The 19,684-nt window shown below is 40.0% G+C and overlaps 1 protein-coding gene across 1 annotated transcript in view; it reads left to right on the top strand.

The window, feature by feature from the left end:
• The window catches only part of LOC139718848 (exportin-6-like), a 50,739-nt gene extending 32,156 nt beyond the window's left edge, over nucleotides 1–18,583 (top strand). Inside the window, exons 15-25 of the mRNA XM_071630313.1 lie at nucleotides 398–551; nucleotides 1,449–1,595; nucleotides 3,166–3,358; nucleotides 9,511–9,666; nucleotides 10,786–10,900; nucleotides 11,428–11,487; nucleotides 14,969–15,080; nucleotides 15,573–15,734; nucleotides 16,270–16,368; nucleotides 17,646–17,876; nucleotides 18,396–18,583. Coding sequence (XP_071486414.1) covers nucleotides 398–551; nucleotides 1,449–1,595; nucleotides 3,166–3,358; nucleotides 9,511–9,666; nucleotides 10,786–10,900; nucleotides 11,428–11,487; nucleotides 14,969–15,080; nucleotides 15,573–15,734; nucleotides 16,270–16,368; nucleotides 17,646–17,876; nucleotides 18,396–18,497 — 1,531 coding nt within the window. The 3' untranslated portion in view covers nucleotides 18,498–18,583. The remainder of the gene's footprint in view (nucleotides 1–397; nucleotides 552–1,448; nucleotides 1,596–3,165; nucleotides 3,359–9,510; nucleotides 9,667–10,785; nucleotides 10,901–11,427; nucleotides 11,488–14,968; nucleotides 15,081–15,572; nucleotides 15,735–16,269; nucleotides 16,369–17,645; nucleotides 17,877–18,395) is intronic.
• The last annotated feature ends 1,101 nt before the right edge of the window (nucleotides 18,584–19,684 follow it).

Below are 19,684 nucleotides of genomic sequence, written 5' to 3'. Positions count from 1 at the left end.
TCAAATGGCACATTGTCAAGTAGTCAGCTAAGTCAGTGAAAATAAAAAATCCCAATTTACATTTCGATACTTTGAATAGGTGTGTATTCCTCTGTGCATGCAGAAGTCAAATATTGCCCAAGTCGAATATCACATAAGTTGATGTGTCTTCCTCTTTCTCATCAAGATTGACATTGAGTTGAGTGTATTTATTTTTATTCATACATTCCCCTAGAAAAAAAAAATGAGTACCCAAGATGTTTTCTCTGTTTTTGTTGAGAGGGTATGTTTGAAATTGTGTAAATGTTGCTGTGTATTTCATGTTCATCCTTATCAATTTCTCTAAGTTGAAATAATCCACAATTCTGCTCTTTCTCTCTCTCTCTCTCGGTTACCTTGGTTACCTTTCCTCTACCAGCCACGCCCAAGCCCTGGCAGGCCTGAAGGCCTACAGCCACTGGCTGGCTCAGTTCTACAATGAAACCAGCAGGCAGGGGGGCAGACACCATCAAAAGTTTGTACCCCTTGTGACCAGCCTGGTGGAAGCCATCGCACCTGAACTTGCCAAACAGGTATGAGTGCCTCTTAACCCTTTACATCTCACCAGAGTCTCAGCCTTAGCCTTACAGCCAATCAGACTTGAGAGTGTCTTGTATCAACACGTACACCTAAGCTTACTCTCTTCACTTAAATAGATATTGTATGGTGACAGTATGGAGGCATGTTTCTTTCCAATCTAACTTGTTATGAGACGATGTGGTTTTTAATCCAGCCCATGTATGTTTATTAGCTCTTTTACGTAGGCGATTTTCTTCTGATGTATGATAGCGCAATCACATATATCTTTTAATGAGTCATATATATATATTTTATCGTAATCCTTCATTGAGTCACTTGATATTGAAGATCATAACAAGGGTATTTTCACTGGTCCCACAAAGTTTGTCATTTAACAGCCATTTTAGGAATACTGTATTTTCGTTGATGTGCTCGGCTTGGAGGTAGGCATGCTCATGAGTCCTTGAAGTTTTTCATTGCTCATGATGCCATTTGTGTTTTGTTTTTTTCAGCAGATGGGTAGGATTATGCTATGATTACTAGGCATGAGCTTGATTGTGTTGTAGGTACAGCAGCTTATGAATGGAAGTTGTCATTTAGATTCTGTTGATTCTGTGTATAACTGTTTAGCTGTCTGCATTTTGTTGAACTTGTGCAGCAGTTCAGTTATTTCAGGGAGGAGTTTCAGCATGATAATCTCCTTCTTTCTCCTTCAGGGTCAGTGTATGGGGTTTCCTCCATCGTGCCCTTGTTTCTATATGTGACAAAATATGGGACCATATTGAATATATAAAGAGGTTTAATGTTAATTACACTCTGCCTCATGAATTGACATCATTGAATTCAGCCACTAGTCTGTGATAAATGTTGGGTTCCAGTGAAGTCTCGGCAATGTTTTGGTCTCTCCTCAGATCCCGTGTAAGATCATCCTGTCCTCAGCACATCTCTTCCTATCGGTGGCCAGCACGGTACGACCCACATTCCTCCTAGAAATGCCCGCCATTCAGAAGCTCTTCAACGATGTCAGTGGAGGGTCACTATCTGGTCTCCAGACAGAGGTAAGAGACAATTAGGCAGGTGGATATAGGTTTGTTTCAACTGTTTTCTTTTTGAATGTCCTCTGAAGTAGCTTCATTGAGAGGGCATGCAGCCTTTCTTTCATGTCTGCCTTAATGGCAAGTACCAGTGATTTAGCTTGATTTTATTTTGTTTTCTTTGTGCCAGTACCAGTTTAGTGGTACCGATGATGGTGTAAAACAAAGTTTGTTGAAATGAAAGGAAAACAAAAGTGAGCTGACTTCACAAGCTCGCAGATGGTCATAATTGAGCATCACTTAGAACAGCTCACTGCTGCTACTGCAGTACAAGCTTTGGCAACACATACTAAGGTACTTGATAACTGGTCTGCTTTATGACAGCAAATTCACTCAGGCTACAAGATTAGCAAATGTGAAGAAAACTACAAATTGCATACCAGTAGCAATAGTACCCCTGCAAAGTAACCTACCTTGAATTTAAAGATGCAAAAATTATGTTTTATGTAACAAGTGAAACACGCATTTACTTTCATGCTAATTTCATGCTGTGCGAAATGAGTGAAAACCTCCACTCTGCAAAAATTCCACTTGAGCAACATCTCAGCAGTGACAATTTTCAATTTCAATTTCAATTTATTTTCGTATTTCTCGATGGAAAATACATGGTATATAACAAAATATAATACAGAATGTCCAGCTTGGATATATACATGAAGAAATAGGAATACAAAAGTAATACATAACGGTCGATGTGTCATTTTCAATCAAAGTAAAAGATGCGAAGAGAAATACGATGGAACCTACTAAAAAGCAAAGCTTGTTGAGTGTAGGTCCCAACAAAAGCCTAGTAAGGGGAACAGGATGAGGAGCACGGGTACAATTAAGACCAAAAGTAATGATAAACAAAAGAGAATGACTATTACTCGGGGCTCAGAAGATTCTTCTCACATGCATTTATGTGTGTGATAAAATGAGAACAAGTAACCACATGCTGCACACTATAGCAGTTGCTCTCATAGCAATTTAGACATGGGAGTGATAATGACGTGAATACTTAAGTACTATTAGGGTTTAAACATTCCGGCTTCCATAGACACGGGGAAAGATTTAAAAAATGGAGAACATGAATCAATTGCAATTCCTATATGTGATATACCAGCCAGCTGCAATGATGCATAAAAGAAAGGAAAGAAAGAAAGGAGGGGAAACTATGCGACACGACCATGGTCTTACTAGAAGTGGAAGGAAAAACACCGATGGGAAGGAATTTGAGAGAGCATGCAACTAAAATGTATATGCATGAGTCTGTTCACATGGCAACAACCGAGTAGTATAACAGAGCAGCCATCAGCATAATAAAAAGGAATTTTAGTGCACTTGTGTGTTGTAGCTATTCAATACATGCTGTCTGAGTTTACGCTTAAAGGATGATAATGACAAGCAGCTTTTAACCTCTGTTGGGTGACAAGGTATGAAACATGTCTGAAGGTGAAGATTGACTTTTTTCCAGAATAAAATTGCATATTATGGAAGAAACATCTCTGCTTTTACATAAATCACATGATTTGATTACATAATATGTTTGTGTCAGGTCCAACTGCTGGTGTGCAGAGGGCTGTCAAATATCCTCACCCTGCCCTGGGCCAACGTGCCCGAGAGTGAGCAGCAGTGGCCGGTCCGCTCAGAGCACCACTCTCAGTTCATTGGGAGGCTGACCCAGGAGTTCAGGGAGCTCAAGGGGGGTGTCAATGAGCTGAGAACCAACAAGGCGTTACAGGACAGAGGTGAGGCAGAAATCCTCCCTTCATTCGATATTCCTTCATTTTCAAAGCTCTCTTCTGCTGAATGTCCTTTGACCCTTTCTGTGCCAAAAGTGTTAATACTTCTTTTTCAAACTTTCATTTCACCTTGTTTCTGAATCCTTACAGATATTTGGAATAATTGTCAATATATAGGGATTTTGCAGTTCTCCTGAGATTCTTTATATGTCACTAATCCTGTAGGACTGGCACTCCTACCAAGTGAGAGTGTCTAATTTGCATTGTCTTGACTTTTTTTTTAAAATGAAAAATGAGGGACCAGTTCAGTATCTTGGCAAGTTTTGATTCTTTCACCCACCACTCTATCGAACTGAATTAGCAAAGTCATCCATTATCTATCAAGGTCCCTACTTCCGGAATAATTGACCGAATGGTCTGAAAAATTCCAAGTCGTTGCAGCAAGTTAAAAGTAACTTCAGACACACTTTCTTTAGATAACAACTTCGTCAACTCTGCCAGTGCTTCATTCTCTTCCTTCTCTACCTCCCTATTGTGTGTATGCTAGTTGCATTTTATATACTTTTGTGCCTGGTTTACATTGTGAGAGTCTTGGTTTTCACTTCAGGGCCTTATCCCATTGAGCCTAATACGTGTAGTGTGAAATTAGAAACATTCGCGGCACGATTTTTTTTTTTTTAAATTGGAACCGATGGCCTTTTTTCACAGCATGAAGCTTTTACAAATTGCCTTGAATATTCGTGATAGTGTACAGCATTGTACTGGCATTCACTGCATCATGTAGACAGAAACTTTCCTCTGCATTTTACTTTTCCATATCTTGGCTCCTCCAAAATTTATGGAAGTTCCATGCATGCAAATATTTCTGGCTTTACAGTAGGCTTTTATTGGTCCCCACAATGAATGAGGTTACATTTTATATCGTAATTTCGTGAGAGATTACGTCATATATGAGATCCCGCTAGTGCGCGCGCCACTCAATTCGTTAGTCGCCGCCATCTTGCTAACACGCGAATTTCTGTGCTCGGAAAATTCGCCGGAATTGCACTTGAATATTCAAGTTTTCGTTCGAGTTGGATCGACGTAATAGCGAAAGTTACCTCTACGGGAGGTTTTGCCAGGTTTTTTCTGGTTTTAACGATCATTCTTCAGCTGAACAGCAACGGAATTTATGTCTTCGACCAACGTTCCAAACGTGGGCGGCGCAGCCGCACCACCGCTGCTGACAGCAGTCGCGTCCCCGGCAGCCACCGGCGGGGGTCGCGGAGACCAGCACGCACAAGAGTGCAAGCAGAAAACTGCGACAGCCAAAGGTAAAACGCCTACTAGAGCCGGCAAGGCAGGTACTAGTAATAGTACTACTACAACAAGCAGTGCTAACCCTAGCGGTAGTACCGGTGCAAACAAAACAGTGAAACCACCTGCCAAACTGGCCTCTAAAGTTTCAACTTTGGAAGATAGACTCGGCAAGCTTGAAGGCCAATTAGCTGTGGTTGTTCAATTTGTGGAGGCACAGTCGGCAAAGCAGACACCAGCCCGTGAAGGCGGTGGCAATGGAAAGAGTATCAGGACTCGTTCTGAATACTCCCCTTCAGACTCGGCAGATACTGACTGCCATTATGATGATGAATATGCGGCACCATTTCTGGGCCGAGATATGGATGAAAACTCTGTGATTATCCAACCAGGTCAAGGGGATAGTCGTGATGACAAATTTGATATTGAAGAAGGCGAAGTTCCCCCTTCTGTAGTGGAGAAAGTGCCAAACATTGCAGCCAAATTTGCTGTGGCTGAGGAAGTTGGTCCCCCCATTGACCCAGAAATTGCTAAGTCTACAGCCTACCTTCTGACCCACCAGCTCGAGCCCAAAGTGGTAGATGAAACGATCACTAAATACCCCATTCCCAGCAACTGTGAGCTGGTGGATGTGCCGAAAGTCAACCAAAGAATCTGGAATGGGCTACCTGCCTTTTCAAAGACACGAGACCTCAAATTTCAGAGACTCCAAAAGAATCTCACGAGAGGCATCAATGCCTACATACATACAGTGTCGGCACAGGATATCACTGAACAGCAACAAGATGCACTAGCACTTCTGTGCAGTGCGAATTTCGAGCTAAATTCCTTGCGTAAGGAATTCATGAAACCAGACATTGGTTATCAATTCCAGCATCTCTGCAAGCCCTCTACCCCGGTCTCCAAATTCCTTTTTGGTGACGACCTGGGAAGGCAAATGAAAGACATAAGAGATGAACAAAAAGCAACTGAGGGTGTCCTCAGGAGTGAGCATAGCAGACAATACAAAAAGCAGCGTTTCAGCCCATATGACTATGGCAGGAGTGCATATGGCAAGGGCAGGAGCAAGATTACATCAGGAAGCTCAAATTTGCCCCAACAGTACCGCGACGCGGGCTGGACTACTTCTCGTGCAAGTACAAGTGATGTCACTAGGCCTACAGGTGCAAAAGGACCGTGGACTGGAGCTACCAGCCATGCTTTTTTAGGCCAGCGCCCCAAGGGGAGGGGGAAGCCGTCGGCTCCCCACACCTTCACACATCCCAGCCAGCACCAACCGCACTGCGGCAGCAAGCAGGGCTCAGGGATGAAGAGAGCACGATAACCTCCAGTTCAACTGACGAGGTAAACATGACATCTGATTCTAGTGATTATGCAAAGCTATGTCATAATAATGTAGAACCTATGGTAGGAGGTCGACTGAAGCAATTCCTCCCAAAGTGGCGCAAAATTACTTCAGACCCACATGTGCTAAATGCTGTAAGTGGCTACAGGCTTGAATTCAGTAAAGAGATGGGTGCACCATCTAGAACTAAACCCCCTTACCTTTTTCGGTGTAATAAAGCCGAAGAGGCTGATATTGATCTTGAAATTTCTAAACTCCATGACAAGGGAGTAATCGAACCGTGCCAGATGGAAACTGGAGAATTCGTGTCTAATATTTTTACACGGCCTAAAAAAGACGGGGGTACACGCGTTATCCTAGACCTGTCTGATCTCAACAAATATCTCCAGTACCAGCATTTTAAGATGGAAAATATCCATACTGCTATTGAACTCATTTCAGAAAATAGCTTCTTAGCTTCAGTCGACCTTCGGGACGCGTACTATACAGTACCTGTGCACCCAACACACAGGAAGTTCTTAAAGTTCTCCTGGAAAAATCAACTTTGGCAATTCAAAGTACTGCCTAATGGCCTGAGCACGGCGCCAAGGTTATTCACTAAACTACTGAAACCTGTATTTACATTACTGAGAGAGCAAGGGCATGTAGTAATTGGATACCTTGACGATGTACTCATTATTGGAGAAAGTGAGAATCAAACATTGCAAACGGTTTTTGAAACCACTAGCATCCTTGCACAACTTGGGTTCTTGGTACACCCAGAAAAATCAGTACTATGCCCCACTCAAGAAATACAATTTCTTGGTTTCATTCTCAATACTCAGGCCATGACAATTCGACTGCCTGATAACAAATCAGAGGAAATACAGTCCTTGTGCAATGAACTTATGCAAATGGCAAACCCCAGTATCAGGCAGGTGGCTAGAATTATCGGGAAAATGGTAGCATCATTTCCCGCAGTCCAGTATGGACAGCTCTATTACAGGGCTTTAGAAAGGGACAAAATCAAAGCACTCGAAATGAATAAGGGGCATTTTGACAGAAAAATGAGCCTATCTTTGGAAGCAAAACAAGAGCTGCAATGGTGGACAGACAATGTGCAGTCTACTTTCTCACCCTTACGACACCCTAAACCTATGCTCGAATTGTGCACGGATGCCAGTGGCAAAGGCTGGGGGGCATCTGATCATACCACCCATACAGGGGGTAGATGGAATGAAGACGAGCTGCAAAAAGCCAGGGAAAATAAGATTAATTATCTGGAGACCCTGGCTGCTGGCATGGGACTCAAGTCCTTCTGTTCTAATTCACAAAACATTCATGTTTTGTTACGGCTAGATAACAGTACTGCTGTTGCGTACATTAACAACATGGGAGGCATTAAATCCCTTGACTGTGATCGGGCAGCCCGAGAGATTTGGCAGTGGTGCGAAACTCGTAAAATTTGGGTCACTGCAGCACACTTGCCAGGAAAGCTGAATGTGGAGGCAGACCGCATGTCTAGAATTTTCAATGACCGCACAGAATGGATGCTTGACCGCACAGTTTTCCAAGAAATAACTTCACGTTTTGGGACACCAGAAATAGACCTATTTGCCTCCAGACTAAACAAGCAGGTAGAGAACTATGTCACATGGTTGCCCGACCCACATGCCAAGGCTGTTGATGCCTTTACTCTCGATTGGGGAAAGTGGTACTTTTACGCATTTCCTCCTTTCTGCTTAGTTGCTAAGTGCATTCAAAAAATCAAATCTGATAATGCAACTGGGATACTAGTAGTCCCAAAATGGCCAAGCCAGCCATGGTTTCCTCTCCTAAACAGGATGATGAATGAGGAACCACTTGTTATTCATAGGAGTGAATCCTTACTAACATTGCCAGTTTCTAACACTCCTCACCCACTAAACACTCAGATTGATCTTCTTGCTTGCAGGTTCTGTGCAAGCCCTTCAGAGATGCGGGATTGAATGCACGTATAACTGCTGTAATGGCCTCCTCTTGGAGAAAAGGGACTAAAAAACAGTATGCAGTGTACATAAACAAATGGAAAGCATTTTGTGACAAAAAATGCAGCAACTACTTGTACTCGGATGTTCAAGCTATCCTGGAATTCCTGAGTGACATTTTCTTCGATAAAGGGGCAGGTTACAGTGTCATAAACTTAGCACGGAGTGCTCTATCTTCATTTGTGATTCTTCGAGATACTATGTTTACAGTTGGAAACCATCCCTTTATCCAGAGGTTTATGAAGGGAGTCTTTCAGCTTCGCCCACCCAAGCCTAGATACATGGAAATGTGGGACGTTAACCTTGTTTTCAATTTTCTTCGTTCTTGGTCCCCAGCGCACATTTTGGACCTGAAAAAATTGACGCTTAAATTGTGTGTGATTATTGCATTAATCTCAGCACAAAGGATTCAATCATTACACTATCTAAGCTTGGATGGTATGGTGTTAAGAGATAATGCAGTCACCTTTCACCTTCATGATCTCCTAAAACAGAGCAAGCCTGGAAATTACTCACACAGTGTCAAGCTCCAGGCATACCCGCCAGATAGGAGACTTTGTGTAGTCAGGTACTTGCAGGAATACATCAGCAGGACCCGCAGAATCAGAGCTAGTGAACGGTACCTTTTTGTTAGCTACAAGAAACCGTATCACAGGGTATCATCTCAAACAATCGCTCGCTGGATTAAGGAGGTTTTGGAGGCTGCGGGTATTGATACAGAGATCTACAAGGCGCACTCTACTCGGGCAGCGTCTACCTCCGCAGCCAATAAGGGAAATTTCCCAGTATCTAAAATACTTGCGCAAGGCGGTTGGGCCAACGAAAGAACCTTTCGCAAGTACTACAACAAGCCCTGTCCTGCTGAGAAAACCTTTGTAGAAACAATTATCAAAAAATAGACTGTGAAGCCCTAAGATTTGGGCAGACATGTCTTGAACTGCCTGAACTTGTGAACTCTTGGAGACACAATATCTCTGCAGCATTCAACCTGAATGAGATTTGCAATGGAACCTCTTGTAAGGTATGCTTCCTACCCCTTTTCGGGGGGGTTGCCTCGAGAATGTAACCACTGGCTTTGAAATCTCATATATGACGTAATCTCTCACGAAATTACGATATAAAATGGAAGATTAAACGAGAACTTACCGTTTGAAGTTTAATATTAATTTTATGAGTAATTGGAGGGTGAGATTACGTCCCACCTCACCCTCCCCCAAATTTCAAACGGTAATTTAATCTCTCGTTATCTTCCTACATCAGTGGTCACATTCTTGCTTCTAATATTGAGTGGCGCGCGCACTAGCGGGATCTCATATATGACGTAATCTCACCCTCCAATTACTCATAAAATTAATATTAAACTTCAAACGGTAAGTTCTCGTTTAATCTTCCATTACGACTCAGAACTGTTTTTTTTTTAATGTGGAAATAAATGATTTGATCAAGTGCAGCACTTCATGCAGGATGGAATTAATCATGTCTTGTTATTCGCTCTTGTTCGGTCGACCCAGCCAAGCCGGTCATAAGGAAGACGCTACAGATCCTGTCTGACCAGGTGGAGTCAATAGCAGGAGAGGTGTCCAAGACCAAGCAGCTGTGTTACCACTCGGTCAGAGATTGTATCGAGGTCACCCTCTCTCTCTTCCCTCTCTACATCCACCAACCAGGTGAGATTGCGCCTCGTATCATGGTCACCCCAAACCTGACAGCTCTAATTAGGTTCTTTAGATTGTGAACATTCATTACGAATGAAAATGTTTGAAATTTACTGTGTGGAATAATTTGCTAAGCATATTACTTGCATAATGTAGAAATTATGAGAAATCTACTTTTTCAGAATTGTTAAAGCACTATTGTTGTTTTTTCTGGTACTTTTTTTGTTGAGATTTTTTGATGTCTCTCAATACTTTTACTCCAGGAAGTGCTGTATTATGATATAACCTAATCCTAATGTGGCTGAACCAGCACTGTGCCTTTTCAGTAAATATGAGGGTGTCTATTTCAGTTTGAAATAGAAATGTTATGATCAGTTGAAAATAATTTTTATTCAGGTCAGTGCTCTTGCAATGGTGACACGGTTCACATTGAAAGAGGATAACACTCATTTAAATGATGACATAGTTCGCATTGAAGGAGTGTAACATTCATTAAATGATGACATAATTCACATTGAAGGAGGGTAACATCCGTTCAATGATGACATGGTTAACATTGAAGGAGGGTGACATTCATTCAGTGACGACATGGTTAAAGTCGGACGATCGTAACCCCCAATGGTACGTAAACTCCCAAACGAACGAAGTTTGTGCATGCAATTGCGCAATGCCAGACTGCAGTGCTACATCCATAAACGTGTGGGACAATGCTGCCACTGAGACACTTGTGTGTGTGTGTGTGTGTGTACGCATCATACACAAACATTGTGACCGCGAGCTGCGGTGATTGGAGGAGAGAGGCCAGAAGACGCGTGGCTCTTTTGAACATTCATTCAGTGGTGGCATGGTTCACATTGAAGGAGGTTAGCATTCATTCAATGATAACATGGTTCACATTGAAGGAGGGTAACATTCATTCACATTGGCAACTTTTCTCATACAAGTATTCCAGAAAATAGCCAAGTGGTAATCGAGAGTGACACAATTTGATGAGAAAAGAATAGATAGCTCCCATGTAAGATTTTGTGCACTTTTTGCCAGAGTCTCATATCACCACTTCACTTTTTTGTTGAATGGAGGTATAATTAGTCACATATTTAACACTTTTCATCTTAATTTTCTCCTCTCAAGATGTTGTGGATGACATGATGAGCTTCTTCCTAGCCTTGTTTCAAGGACTGAGAGTTCAGATGGGAATTCCCACGATACAGCACACGATGTCCATGTTCATCGACCTCTTCACAAGGTAAGTTGTGGGTTTGGTCATTTGTGTCACACTTCCATTGGAAAATGGAAATATCCCTTTCAAAGAAGCAGCAATGAAAAATTACCAATTAAAAGAGAATAACATGTTTAGGATGATTTTGAATAAATAATCTCTTCTTACCGTTTTGCCATTTGAAAGAGAAGCAATTATTCTATTTTGCAGGCCCTTGAAACCTGAATGCAGTACTTAATGTTTCTTTTTTATCATGCCATAGATAGAGATTCTCATGTATAATGTTATGAAAGGAAAATGTTATTATGGCCCTTCTGCATGGACACACAATGTGAATTGTCTTCTAATAAACATAGACTTGCTGACTTTCTTGCTGTAAATGAAAATTAATGTTTTTATGTCATCTGAACATATACAATAGGAATTGTGTACTAAGTATTAAATGCATACAAAATTACTGACTCTCTCTCTTTTCATTGAAAACAATGAGTAGTTTAATGTAAATTTATAAATGTCCTGCGAATGATATCAGTAATCTTCTTTCATCCCTACAGAGAACAGCTGGCAGAAACCATCACACACGAGAGTTCATCAGGAATCAGTGTTGTGGAGAAGTAAGTTGGACACTCGTTTTATCATCTCCCACAGTTGAAATAAAAATTATTTCAGTGAATGGAAATTCTACAAAGTTTTATTAGAATTCCTTCGTAATGTGTTCACCATAACACTGAGGGTATTAGTTCCATTGAAGATTTGCGATCATTAAGTACAATTAGTGTATACTGTTACACATGCCTAATTGTGCAGAATGCTGTTTACCCTTGAAATGATATTTGTTATTTCTACGACACATTTGTGATACTGTAGAAATGGAAATTTTGGTATAATAAATTTCTTTAGCTTGCACGGGTTAGATGAAATGGACGATCACAGCAATTGAGTAGGCACTTAAAACAGCTCACAGCTGCCAAAGTGGTTAAGGGCTTTGATGGCACATACTAATGTGAAGTGTAACTGGGCTGCATTAGGGATTTGTGTTTGTTTGTTTTTTCTTTGCTAGTTTTATTTTGCGCGAAGTGTGCAAAAATGTTCACACTGCCAGTATTTCCCTTCTTACAGTACTGTCATAAATCATATCTGTTAGTCATTGATTTTTAAAGTTTAAAGGGGATGGCTAGTAACTGATCAGTGGGAATCAGTGGGAATGCTGGGGGATGATTGCTCCAATTCTTGTGGGATTCATTTAAGAGTACATTGTATATCTATTGTTGTGTGAAAATTATTTGCTTCAGAACGGTCTCATACTCAAGTAATGTGCAGTTTAACCCTAAAAACCTTGGTATTTTTCCAAACAAACTTAAAATTGCCAAAGTTATACCAGTTTTTAAAAGTGGTCCAAGTCATGATGTTGATAACTATAGACCTATATCTGTGTTATCTGTTTTTTCTAAAATTCTTGAGAAATGTATATATGATAGATTACTGTTATTTTTAGACAAATATGATATAATAACACCATGTCAATATGGATTTCGTTCTGGGCACTCCACGTCCCATGCTTTGATTAACCTTATTTCAAAAGTAACTAATGCACTTAATTCTCATCAATCAATTATTGGTTTGTTTTCAGACTTAAGCAAGGCTTTTGATTCTTTAGATCATTCTATTTTATTAGATAAGTTATATATTTATGGTATCCGAGGTAATTTGTTCAAATTGTTTTCAAGTTATTTGGATAATTGGAAACAATTTGTATTGGTGAATAGATGTAAATCTGAGTTGTGTAGCCTGGGATGTGGAGTGCCTCAGGGTTCAATACTTGGTCCACTTTTATTTCTCATTTACATCAATGATATTTGCAATGTCACAGAAAAAATACAGTTCATTTTATATGCAGATGATACCAGTATGTTTATGTCTGATGATAATATTAATACTTTATTGTTACGTTTTAATGAAGAGATTCAAAAAATTTATGATTGGCTTCTTATGAACAAATTAGTTTTGAATGTGAAGAAAACTCAATGTATGATTTTTACTAATAAGAAAATTGATATACAGAATTCAGCAATTTATATGAATAACAATCTTATAAAAATTACGAGTTCATTGTCATTTCTTGGTGTCATTGTTGATAATAAATTATCTTGGCATAAACATATTGATTCAGTCTGCAATAAGATTTCTAAATGTATCGGTATTTTATACAAATTACGATATTTTCCTCACAATATTTTATGCATGATTTATAACGCTATTATATTAAGTCAACTTCAATATGGAAACATTGCTTGGGCAAATGCATCAAATTATTCTATGGTCAGAATTTTCCGTCTGCAGAAGAAAGCAGTGAGAATTATGTGTCATGCCAATTATCTTGCCTCCACTAAACCTCTTTTTATGAAATGTAATGTTTTAGATATTTTTGAATTGAACAAATATATTATTGGTGTATTTATGTATTTATGTTTTAAAAATTGTATTCCCCCAAGTCTTTCTTCCTTGTTTCAGTTAAATAGTGCTATTCATTCGTATTGTTTGAGAAATCCTCTGAATTATCATTTACCTCTTAATAGAACAAATGTTGGTTTATATTCTGTTTTGTATAGAGGACCTCTAATTTGGAATAACTTGCCACAGTCAATTAAAATGAGTCCATCTTTAAATGTTTTTAAACGAAGATTTAAATTATTCTTATTGGAAAAAGAAAAGTAATCTACACATTCGGGTATTACTCTGTGTTTGTTTGTTGTTTGTTTGTTTTCGTCTCTATGTGTCTATTGTTGAATATCTATTTTCAATCTCTTTGGTTTTAATATCTATGCATATTTATTTGTACAATTTAATATGACTTTTATTATAAATGCTTTTGTTATGGGGGCAGCTGCTTATAAAACTTTGTTTTTCTTGCTGTCTCCACATTCTGTTACATTTTTATTGTCAATTTGAATTTATTTATATACTTTCTCTGAATGTTTTTTATCTGTTTGAATGAAATAAACGCGAATTGAAAAAGACTGGGGGGGGGGGCCTAAAAGGCCTCCCCCTCGACATTTCGCGCGATTACTCTGCAACACGCAATGCTCTCGCCGCGATGCTCTATGACTTGTTTCTTTCGAGTTTCCCGCACATTTTGACACCAAATTTGTGACGCCCAGGGGTATGGTTCTGAAGTTCCATAACTTTTTGTACGTGCACATGAGGCTGAAAATGGCTCAAAAATTTGATTTTGTGTACAAAGTCAATGCAAATTGAGTCTTTTCACATGGTTCATATAAATGCGCTTATTTTTACTCTCAGTGGCTAAAATTAATTTGTTTTAGGAGTATTATGCTTCAAAAAGTGTCTACTACAAATTTTGTTCAAAAAACAACAAAAACAAAAGGTCAAAAAACAAAGAAATACATAAGAAATTCATAAAACAATAAAATAGATAAGAAATTAATTTTGATGCCAAATTTTTTTTCAAGTACATTTGCTGAGAATGCCACAAAGAATAATAAGACCAAAAATGAGCACTTTTGGAGCTTTATTTACTGATTTAGATCAAAGAGTCTGATTTCTCGCATAAATTAGCATAATGAATCAAAATAAAATAAAAGAAGACTATTTTGGATATACGATCTTGTAGATTACATCGCACACTACCATTGTGTAAATTTCCGCGGCGATCGCGCGATCCATGGCCGTGATCTTAAGGGGGAGCACTTTAGCCCCCCCAGTCTTTCGAGCTACCAAAATAGCCCAGTCTTTTTAGGGTTAATGCCCCGTCACTGTACAGGCATGGTAACCTGGAAACATTGAACTGCACATTACTTGAAAATGAGACCATTCTGAAGCAAACAATTTTCACACAACAATAGGTTGTATAATGTACTCTTAAATGAATGCCACAAGGATTGGAACAATCATCCCCCAGCATTCCCACTGATTCCCACTGATCACTTACTAGCCATCCCCTTTAATAACCCTTGATACTTTGGCATCGTGGCTGCATCACATGAAAGTGCCTTCACTGATTCACTGTTCTCTCCTCTATGTCTGTCTACCTGTCTGTCTGTCTGTCTGTCTGTCTATCTGTCTGTCTGTGTCCAGGTTTCTTCAAATCCTAGAGATCATTGTCCAGGAGCCTGGGTCGGCTTTCAAGACATTTCTGCCCAGCATCATCTCCATATGCATGGAGCACATCTACCCCATTATCGCTGAGGTATGTCATTATTATCAGCTGTCTCTTATGATAAACACTCACCCTATGGATTATGGATTGAACGGCCAAAGCTTCTTGAAAAGGGATAGGTGTCACACCACGTAGGAGTTGCAGACACTGAATGGGCATCAAACAATTTTTTTTTTTTTTTTTTTGTAGAACAATAGTACTGGTATTGGTATATGATTGCACATTGACAGACAACTTTATTTGAAAATGAATAGAAACATTGAGCCAGTATAGCATTTGGGGATAAACAGTGATGGATATTCATCCTGCATGAGATTGAAATGTCCATAAACGTAAACTTCCAAATGTGCAACCAATAGCGGAGGCAGGCTTACTCTTCTGTTAATATCCACAATACATTTGCCTACTTCATCGTTGGCTTTGTGAGCTGTTCGTCTCAAGATGGTTAGACATAAAATGTTTCAATAGTGTACTTTATGGAGTTTTGATTGCCACGTGTAATGTTTTTATTTCACTCCATAGAGGGCATCCCCAGACATCAAGCCCGCCCTCTACAAGCTGCTGTTTGAAATGCTACAGAGCAAGTGGAGGTACTTCTTCAACACATCAATCCTGGCAAGCATGCTTGGGGCACCCCCAACTGACAATGTGGAGCATGAACAGCAATTTATTACCATCATGCAGGTGAGTGGGGCGACTTTAAGGAATATATTTAACATAGAGTTTGTAGGATTCATTTGATTAAAGACCCGGTAGTGTGGAGAGTCATCGGTTGTCCAATTCATTTACTCCCCAATGGGGTACATACAAACCCCACTAATAGCATCAATCAGCGAATATGTGCATAGAAGCGTGCGCTCATTGGTAACGGTCAACTCCGGTGGAGATTCTGCAACTGTGTGTGTATGTATACATACATAGAGATTAGCGATAAAGCTGTAAACAATTTGTTATGGGGATTCTCTAATATATCCAAACCGGGTCAGCCTTCCCGCTCCAAAAATCCCCATGCTATGGGGTTTTAATAGTACAAATTGTTTTATAAAATGACATATTTCCTCCTTGCTTGCATTCAACGAAAGATAGCTATTGTGAGAGGATTTTTCATTCTGTTTCATTCCGTTTTGCTTGTATTGCTCTGTCTCTTTGTATATCTCTCCCTCACTTGCCATATTTGTCCAGCTATCCATCTATTTATTGTCTCTTTGTCCTCCCACAGGCGTTTGGACAGTCCTTCCTCCAGCCTGACATCTCAGTCTTTAGACAAAACCTGGAGGCACTGGAAATTCTCAATGCCAAGCTCAAACTCTACCAGAAGGTGAGCCTGATTACCCTCGCTATATTCTTGGGTCACAGTGATCGTGGATTTGCATCCAAGCTTTGTTGGCATCTACGACCCATTGACAAATAAACAATGCATTTCTGAATTGAGAGAAGAATCGCCTGTCTGTGTAATGCGATTAAATTGTAGTTGATAAGGAAAAAAGAATTGAACTCAGCGTATTCCAAGTTTTGGGCCTTTACTCACAAGCATAGTTTAAATCTAATCCATGGTTTACCTTGGTCCATAGATGGTAAACAAGTATAAAATGGATGTTTAAAGCATAAGACGACCATTATATTTGTACCTTGCATGTGAGCACATCCACACGTGTTAATCACTGGATGTCTGTTTGGACACGGGACATGTAATATGCCACAATTGAAATTTGCATAATCCATGGACTCGATTTTCACTAGCTTTGTGACTTCCAGCCATAATGTTTGACAAATTGCTACTCCATTTATCATTGGTGTTCTGAGTTTGCAAGGGGGGTTTCCTTTATATAGAAATATAATAAAAAAGACAGAATTCCTTTTTTTGCGTTATTTGGTCATATAATCACGGGAACAGTATTATCTTGAAGACCTGCTTCCACTTCTTGGTTGGCACCCAGCATTTAAATGTATTAAAACATAAAGATGTTGGATCCGATGTCCAACTTACTTTTCCACATCACTGAAATTTTTTCTTTCATATTATGAATCGTATACCTACATAGATAGACTTAATCCTTTTAGTGCCAGGGACTTATGGCAGTGTGTACAGTGCTATGGGTTGTGTTGTGCCAACCGACACTCAAAGCACACAAAGGCCCGAATTCACGAAGGTGGTACAAATGAAACCATGGACAAAAACCATGGAGCGCCAAGTGTCGCACGGAATATTTCGTTACGGAATTGGTCATTTCGTCGAGAAAATGACCGTTTCGTTAACGAAATTGTCATTTCGTGGACGAATCGTTCATTTAGAAATAGATGTTGTCATTTCGTTACAAGATAATCATTTCATTGACCAAATGACTGATTTCGTAACGAAATATTCCATGCGACACTTGGCGCTCCATGGTTTTTGTCCATGGTTTAAACCATGGTTTCATTTGTACCACCTTCGTCAATTCGGGCCAAAGGGTTAACAGAGGAGAGGGAAGGGTATGGGGTAAGTACCCAATGGGTAATTGCCTTAGACCCCATAGGACAAATATCAGTCCCCAGTTTCTTTACTGTTCCATCTAACTCCCAGTGCTTTGCTTTGTCTGTATTTTTCTCCCACAGAAAATCTTCAAGACCCTGATGCTGTCGCCGTTCATGAACGTCCTGCTGCAGGCCCTGATCCACAAGTCACATGACCTCCTCCAGGAGGAAACCATGGTGACGGTGTACAACATGGCGTCCGTCGACTTCGACAACTTCTTCCGTGTCTTCCTGCCAGAGTTTCTGTCCAGCACGGAGGGCCTGGACGCCAACCAGAAGACCATCCTCAAAACCAACTTCAGCATCGCAGAAGTAAGATGATGGTTGATTTGAACTCTTGAGATTGCACTTTTGTCAAAATCTGTCTAGGCCATGGCAGTGAATTGATGAGATATTACTATTTTCCAATAGTAGTCTCACTTTTAGTTATATAATCTTTTATACAGCCTGGCAAATGGTGCACATTTTTTCCTTAATTCACTGCCCAAGTTTTGACTAAAGGTCTTGCCTAAATGTACCATATCAGAGCACTCAGGGCAAAGTAGTCAGTATCCAGTTTGATATTAAAACCAAGATTTACGACCATTAATGAGAATACTGGTATCTTTGTGGTTAGGTTATGCTCTCTTCTCTGTATCATTATTTTGTGTTTTTTCTTTTTTCTTTTTTGTTTTTTTTTGTAAACAGATTTCCAATCCACTACTGTGACTGGCTTGCACATTTTGTAATTTACTAAAAACGATCAAAAGAAAAACAATATCAGTTACATAGTTTGCATCACTACCACATACACGATTGCATTGACTTCACTTTTGTTCAATTCATTTTCAGGACCTGCCATCATTCAGTCAAAACATGCAGCGGTTTGTCAGCGATCTCCGCTACTACAGGTTGTGCAACTCGGCCCTCCCTGCAGGGTCCGTCAAACTATGACGCAGGAGCCATCGGGGGGAGGCGGTGGCTCAAGTTTTGCAGAGTAGGGCATGAGTTGCCTCCTTCCCCAGAGCTGCAAAAACAAAAAGCGGTAAACTCTGATGACTTCTGTGCTTGAACCTTCGCGCCAAAGCCAGGCCAGGTGCGTATGCAAGAGTGCACATGAATGCACATGACTGTCAAGTGGAAAGCTGATTGCCAAACAACACTTCCCCACCTTTTGCCATTTTGATTTTACCTGATTTTCTGAGCGACGTAGAAGTCAAAACCGGAACACCACCTTTTGACCGTGCAGGATAGTTGCCATTTATGTCAAAAATTCACCAGGAATCAGAGGGTCTCTTTTTCTTGTCTTGTTTTTGCTTTGGATTGTGAAGGTTGAAACAAAGCACCTGAGGAGCATCATATGTGTTAGCAGAGATGGAAGCACCATCGCTGTAGTTAGAGAAGAGACTTTAATATATCACTAATGCTGCATAGAGAGACATATGAATGTGCTCTCTATCTAAAATAGAGATCCTTGTATTGTGGTGATGGATGATGAGAGACTGGGGACTGTCAGTGTTTGTGTCTGCCCAGCTACATGTATGTGGCAGTGCTCCATAGCCCACTGACAAACGAGGCAATAATGATATGGATTCCAGATTGGCGCCCATCTCCCACTGAGTAATATACAAGTAAATCCCATCCGTGAGGGCATTAGTAAGAATTACCCACACAAGATACCTTTGGAACAGTCCAGCTATCATCTCTAGTGTTTCAAAGGTACAGAGTGTGGGTAATGATACTAATGCCCTGACAAAATGATGTGTATTATTTGCTTTATAAAATGATGAAGCAGATCCTCGTATAATAAAATTTCGCTGCACACCAGACATTTTCGCGAGTAAACTACCAAGAAAATGACACATTTTATGTAGACCTACTATGCATCCTGACAACTGGTCATTATACTTTGGTAATGATCGGTCATAAACAAAATTATGTTTTAGGCAAAATAAATGCCTAGTCATGTGCATGCTGTCAACCAATCATTTGATTAGGATCTGCTTCATCATTCCATAATGATCTTTTGTCGTCTGTGGGATGTGGGATGCTAGGAAATACTATTGGTGTGTCTGAACCTAATTTGTACCATTACAAGAGCAATGTAGTCTTCTAGGCTGTACTTAATAGTACTTTTTTTG

Source organism: Diadema antillarum, unplaced genomic scaffold (assembly GCF_040938485.1).
Source record: "Diadema antillarum isolate AM-2024a unplaced genomic scaffold, OU_Dant_1.0 scf00000100, whole genome shotgun sequence".
NCBI lineage: Eukaryota > Metazoa > Echinodermata > Echinoidea > Diadematoida > Diadematidae > Diadema > Diadema antillarum.
This window is presented reverse-complemented; position numbering and strand designations above follow the sequence as displayed.